The sequence below is a fragment of the Electrophorus electricus genome, chromosome 8 (genome assembly GCF_013358815.1).
Source record: "Electrophorus electricus isolate fEleEle1 chromosome 8, fEleEle1.pri, whole genome shotgun sequence".
NCBI classification, from domain to species: Eukaryota; Metazoa; Chordata; class Actinopteri; order Gymnotiformes; family Gymnotidae; genus Electrophorus; species Electrophorus electricus.
The window spans coordinates 20,066,084-20,073,198 of NC_049542.1; the positions used below are offsets into that span (position 1 = coordinate 20,066,084).

The 7,115-nt window shown below is 38.6% G+C and overlaps 1 protein-coding gene across 1 annotated transcript; it reads right to left on the reverse strand.

Moving 5' to 3' along the window:
• Positions 1-917: 917 nt before the first annotated feature.
• trappc3 (trafficking protein particle complex 3) lies at positions 918-6,153 on the reverse strand. Its single transcript, XM_027000926.2, is given in 11 exon segments — positions 918-1,809; positions 1,811-1,879; positions 2,120-2,164; positions 2,166-2,237; positions 2,239-2,304; positions 3,122-3,175; positions 3,177-3,200; positions 3,202-3,223; positions 4,053-4,132; positions 4,135-4,152; positions 5,799-6,153. Coding segments are annotated over 11 exon segments (543 nt in total). The 5' UTR covers positions 5,841-6,153; the 3' UTR covers positions 918-1,758.
• Between the last annotated feature and the right edge of the window lie 962 nt (positions 6,154-7,115).

The window sequence follows — 7,115 nt, forward strand, 5'->3', positions numbered from 1 at the left end:
TACAATGTTGTCCTGTTTAGACAGATTCACAAAGAACCTTTACAAAAACTAGTACCTACAAAAAGACAAAGTATGCTGAAGAACTGTCTGAGGAAACCCCAAAATACAGCATGACTGAACTTCCAACTATTGTACTGTAGCTCCAGAAACTGAGAAACAGTCATTTTTCTTTCCCCTTGAGATTGATGAGGTGAGGAATGTTGGAAAATAGGACTCTGCTTTTTGACTCCTGATGACGTAAAGCCATTAACAAGCACTGGCCAAAAAACCCAGTGGAGAAATGAATGCCTTTCAGTAAATGGCTGACCCACCCTGTCCTATGCCCTAAACCAGTCTGCTACACCAACTGAGTCACCCTGTTAAAAACACGGCTCCCAAAACACTTCTGTCCTGCACACCGCACTGGTGAACCTGCAGACCTTGATTGCTTCCATGTTGCTTGCGTCAACATCTGAGACAAATTAGGCCCTTGTTATGTTGTTTTGACTTTGGCGGTGCTGTGGAGCTTGACTGCAAATCTAACAGTCCCCTAAGCGAAGGAGCCTCCTCTTAATAACTTTAGGAGAAGCATATGGGTGCTGCCCCAACACTCATCACAAATGAGTGGAGGAACCCGCCACTGCTTCCACAGGTCCACACAGCTCTCATTCTCTACACAACCCTGTGACCTCTCGCAGATCTGCCACGCAACACAGCACTGTTCATAAACTGGAACAAGCAAAGACTTACAGCTCTGTTCCAACTAGACATGGTCCCCGATATATAACATTTTGAATTGAATAACCTTTGTGACGTGCTCCTGACACGCTACTATACAATGCATTTAACTGACTGAATTTTAAATACATTCAAGAATATTTTACTTATGACAAGCATTATAAAAGACAGTTAGGAATATACAGAAGGTTAGGCCTGGATTCATATTCAGGTAGCAATTTATTCTGCTTTTAATTCACATTTCTCTGATTTTAAATTAAAATTAATTCACACGTGGCATTTATCTTTAATGACAGCAAAGACTGATACAAAAAGGGGGGTAAAAATTAAAGCAATACAACAGAAACAAATTCAGAGAAAGTACATGCATGGTGTTTTACAGGTTATGCCAAACCATGAAATGCAAATTCCACGTGTTTGACAACCTTTCCAATGTTGTCAATGGGGCCAAGACAGGAGATGAAGACATCTCTACTAATAGAGAGGAAAAAGAACATCTATAGGAAGAGGGGGGTACTCTGTACGTCTGCGCCAATTAAGAGTTCAAACAGAATGAGCCTGTACATAATTCCCCATGCTTCCTTGCACTCTGCAGCTCTATGATGCAGGAATAAAAGAACCCTACACTGAAGCATAAACACCACTTAGTCCTTTCTTACTGATTTTTTTTTTGTTTCCATTCTTCAAAGACATCTGAAAAAAATGATGAGCTGGAAGCATTTTCTCACAATTTAAGGAGATGCTATATAAAATATACCCACCAATCAAAAAAATTACACGTGGACTTTTTCAAGGTGAGCAACTATGGGAAGTGATTGGTGGGATTCAGTTTTTGCAATTCTTGATAATCTGGGTTAAAAAAAAAACAAAAAATAAAAACTACCCCTTAGGCAGTCCCTCTGTTTGCATTATGTGCTTAACCACAAGGGAAAACCAGTAGATGACTAAACTGTAGGTTTGTAGTTCCCACCAGAACTTCATGATCTGAAGTCACTAAAGTCTAAAGCGGGCCATTACATCTCCACCGCGAACACACCAGTCTCATTCATCACCTGCAGGCAGGTTTTCCTCAATCCTCTTAATGAACTTCATTGCGAATTTCTGTCACATTGTCTCCTCTTAGTGTGTCTTGAGCAAATCGCACATCCACAGCCATTTGAACCTGGGGAACAGGCCACAAACCAATGACCTGGTTGGTACACCAATAGTTCTGAATTAACAGACTTTAAAACTCTGCTTTCGTTCAGACACGCACACACACACGCACACACACACACACACACACAACACACACACACACACACACACACACACACACACACACACACACACACACACACACACACACACACACACACACACACACACACACACACACACACACACACACAAACTCTTTGACCATCTCTAGAGCTCCTCTCAATACACCACACAATAGGTTGGAGTTAAATCAGAGTGCTGTGGTTATCTGGAAGTTCCACAAAGTCCACCAGTGGGTTACTCTCCAGGATGAGGGAGAAACTCATCTCCAGCAGGGCTCCAGTTGGTCACGCTGGGGGTGATGCCCAGATACATTTTGAAAGCTACCTGTTAATGAAGAAACACACACATACAACACACATACACATACATCATACACATATACATACACACATACATATACACACACAACACACACCCACACAAACCTAATTAGCAAATGATGTATCCCAGGTAATTGTTAATGACTTTGCAGGCCTAAAACATCCTCTTAAGTACAGTTCATGTCTAGAGGCAACTTCTGCACTGAAATAACATGGGCAAAGTATTTAATCTCAGAAAACACAAATTTAGGAATCTTGACTTCAGAGTGAATTTTGAACCCTTCCCATGACAGCAATATTAGTAGTAAATAGCTCAAAGGCTCTGGATTTGAGCAGGAGCCCAGTGCACTGAGGAAAACAGACACATTGTAGATTAACATCTACAGCATGGCCTACAGTGCAAAGCAAAGAGAGAACAGGGTGCAGGGAGAGAGCAAAACACTGCCATTTCTTCTGCAGGAGCACTCTTTCCATTTTGTTAACTGGTTCAAGTTACAGCCAATGATGGCCAGATGTACAACAAACATAAGAGAACCTGAACGTCTTAAATCTCTCTGACAGTGTGAAAAGTTGGCCAGCTGTTTTTATTTTATGGTGGCCTAGTTAGAATATTTCTCCACCTGTATAATTCTGTATAATCCACCTGTATTAAGACAGACAGAAGTGCTAAAACCTTAAAAAGATCTAGGGTGCTACTGAGTGAGGTACAAGTTGCCTGCCATGGTAGGGCCATGCCCAGTTATCTTTTCACCTCTTGCTTCTCTTTCAGGTCATAGTTAAAAGAGGACTTTGTTGAAATGGCTTCAGAATTGTTCCAGTACCTTTGCAATGACGTCGGCTGTTTCTCGGAAATCATGACACCTGCCTACACTTGAACCGAGCCAAGAAGTCCTCAATGAGAGCGTACCCCAATATTATAACCCCTTCAAAAGCACAAAGAAAGAATCAAAGGAAGAAAGCACTTTGTCAGAGACCCTACAGAACAAAAAACAAACATATACATATAAATATTTTTTCATAAATAATAACTTTTATATCTAACCCAAGAGAAGGCACTGAATGAATTTATCTGTGAATTTAGCTCAATTTCTAATTTGAATTTTCATCATTTGTAGAACAAGAACAATTCATGGCTGTACTGGTGGTTCCATCATCTCTAACCAGTGGCAATATCAGCTCAAAATTAGAAGACAATTCATGCTACTTATAATTTTCTCTTTGCCATACTACTGATATTTTCCACTTTTAGAAATTCCTTTACTAAAAATAAGAAAACCACAAAAATCATCAACAGTGATAAATCATGATAAGCATTTTTACTATGCTAGCCTTTCCTGCATTTGAATGGATGGGTCCACAGCTGCCCCATAAATTTTACATCATGCTGTGAGGAGTGGAGGTCTCAAAAGGACTATTGCACAGCAGACAACACCCCGACATACAATACATAAAAAAGGCAGAATGTGCACAATGATTGAAGTCAATACAAATCCAGAGTGCTTTAAGTTGTTTTGTTCTACACAATGACAATTTTGCAGGCTGTCATGTAATAACAGAGCATACAGTAATAATTGAATATGCACACAATCCAGATACATTGACTGAATTCTGGGTGTGATAATGCAAAACAGAGTATGAGAATGTGTTTCAGCAATCCTTTATGAAACGATACTATAGCCATTGACAAAAGGCACTTGAGACAACAGTTTCTTGATTCTGCAGCATTAACAAACAAAAAGAATGAGACTACACATTTTATCAAGCTGCTTGTTCACTTCCTCGTCATTCTCATAGTCCTTACAGAGCTGAGTGACCAGTGCTCGCATATGTGAGGAGTAAACAGTTCAGAATTCTGTCAATCAAAATTAAGACAAAGAAAATAAACTTATATAAAAAGTTATCATAGTAACATATAGCAGAACATATGAACAAAAATACTTTTTTTTAACTTCAGCCTACATATTGTAACTCACCACTAGTTGATTCAAATATCTTATTATTTGTGTTTTAAATCACAAGAACTGTTGCATGCAAGCACTGTGCATAATGTACTGTATTTAAAAATAATTTTTATCCATGTAAAAACAAAAAACAAAATACCTAAAATATGCCACCATTGTTGAAACATTAAATTTAATAAAAGCACAAACATTTAAATATATTTTCTATATGTGGCTTTTAAAACATGTTGATTAGTAACAGAATTTGATCACTAACTCTCAGCCCATGAAATGGTGATTATTAGGTCCGATTCGGGCCCTGAATCAGGGCAAACTGATGCAACTGTGGGGGACCCACTCTGTGCACTGTGTATGATGTCAATAACACCATAAAAGACTGCAATAACTGTAAATGTAAAGTTGCAACTGGTAATTGTATATTTTTGCATATACACATATATTCATATAACATCTACATTGTACATTGTGTATCTTATATTATATTATATTATATTATATATATATTGTATCCCGGTATCTCCTCAGCTCGGACACAGCAGTCACGAAAAAGCATTTCACATGGCGAGGTTATACCATGTATGGACGATGTACGTAACAAATATAACTTTTAAACTTGACACTATTATGAAATGTTAACAGTCCTGACAAATCACCAAATGCTCTACATAAGGACTTTGCAGTTTCACTTTGAGAGTATAAAAGGATGGGGTGGTTGCAAATACTGGCCTCTAGTTTGACTATGTTTCTGCTGCCCAGATGGGAGGGTACACTTACTGCTTGGCTATTGGTTGCATCTCTACTTCCTACTATTTTGCCCTGCTCCTATACACCTAAATCGACATATCAGACAGACTATTCATTAATTTTTAATAGCTGAACAAACCAGTCAATCAGGAGGAAGAGCACAGGAAAAAAAGAGCATGCATGCACATATGCATACACACATATTTATTGTGAGCATCAGTGACGTGCCGAAGCTCATTTACTGAATACTTCATATTTCACAACGCTCCCTTCCTCCCTTGCACCAGCTGAATCATTAGCTAGCTACTAAACTCATAATTGGGCTCAGTTTTCTATATACGTACAGCTTCTGTAGCTAGTGTAATTTAGCTCAGTAATTCCTGTGGATATGCCCCCATGCAAGAGAGAACATAACTAGCTACGTTTCCGTGGACCGACATTCGACATTAAGTTCATTTTCAACACCATGTTTTTGAACACGTTTTTGAAAATACCTTTAAAATCAAGACAGACATTCTTTAAATAGACTTAACTAGTCTACTTAACCTTAACCAGACTAGCCATTTTCAGCGATTTAGCTACATACACATTAGCTAAAAGGTTGACTCTGTAGCAAAGGAGATAAAGTACCTAGCTAGTCAACAGATAATAGTAAAAAACTGAATGAATGCTATACATCTAATATTAATCTAGATAGATATGACTGTATGGATCTACATAGCCAGAATATTAGCTGTCTGGCTAGCTTTACATTTGCTAGCTATCTATTAGCATACCCACCGAGATCACTCACCATTTTCTTGCTATCTGTGGATCTGTTCGACTGCCTAGACATTGTGTATTGTATTACAGCTCTGTACAGGTAGGTAACAGGTTATATTTTATTAATCCGCTTCGCAAAAACAATGATCGTATGCCTGTTTCCGTTTTAACCCTAATTCCGGAATTGCTTCCGGTATTTCTGAAGCGGTGCTTTCCTTTGATTCTTGGGAGTTGTTGTTTTTCTTATTTTTGCTATTCAGCGACGTCTAAGTCTTTAATAGATTTCCCGCTACTGATTTATAATAAAGGCCTTTTCTTTATTATAGATCAGTGGTTGTCATCCGTCCCTAATTATTACACAATCCTCCCCCATATTGAAAAATAAATTGTTACGTCACTTACGGAATCAATTCGGGAAGCTATTAGTGACGTATTTCCAGACGTCGTTTCATGCGGTACGGCAATGGTTTTCAAATATGGATCTTAAATCCAAATCTGGTCCCGGATTTTATAATCCTCTGCAGTTGATTAAATTATTGGTCATCACACCTGAGGGTGGAAAATTTGTAGGACTCCGACGATGACTGTGATTCAAATACCTCTGCTATACATCATCATCACAGTAGTGAGAACAACATAATAGTGAACAAAACCAAGTCAGTTTCACAAGAAACAATCAGAGAAGCTCAAAATGAGGAGAATGGGGGTAGAGAACGACAGGAAAGTTCTATGTGTGATTGAACGTCATTGTTACAATAGTTACGGAAACTGGGGTTTTATTTGATTTTTTAATATTTATTTATTTATTTGTATTTTTTTAGATGAGAAGCATCACATGGAACTGGATTGTAACGCACTCACAGTTACTTCACAATTCTCCACAAGGTGGCGATTCTGGCACTAAACGTAAAAGGATGTTGAATTACAGAACTGAGAGGGGGACGAGATACTAGCCATAGCCTGTCACTGGTAATGAATACCGTACGAAGTGTAGTGTTATAAAACGTTATCGGTCGAACATGGTGGATTGTCTGACTCGAAACTCAACGGAACCGGGGAACTCTCGATTCACAACCCCGGTGTCAGTGTCTCTTGACTTCCCCGGATTCGGCTACGGAGGACGGAGGGTAATTTAGAGGAGATCGAATCTGAAGTACTGGTCACTTTGAACCAGTTTCTAACACATACACCTGGTGATATCTTTTATTCAAGATGCTAAAGCGCAGAATACACAGATTAGAATCACAGTTCCTTTTACCGTTACCCCAGACTTTCCCCTAGGTAGATATGTTGTTTTAAGGTAGTTTGTTGTTTTAATTATGTTTTAGGTTATGTGATGTTCTGATTA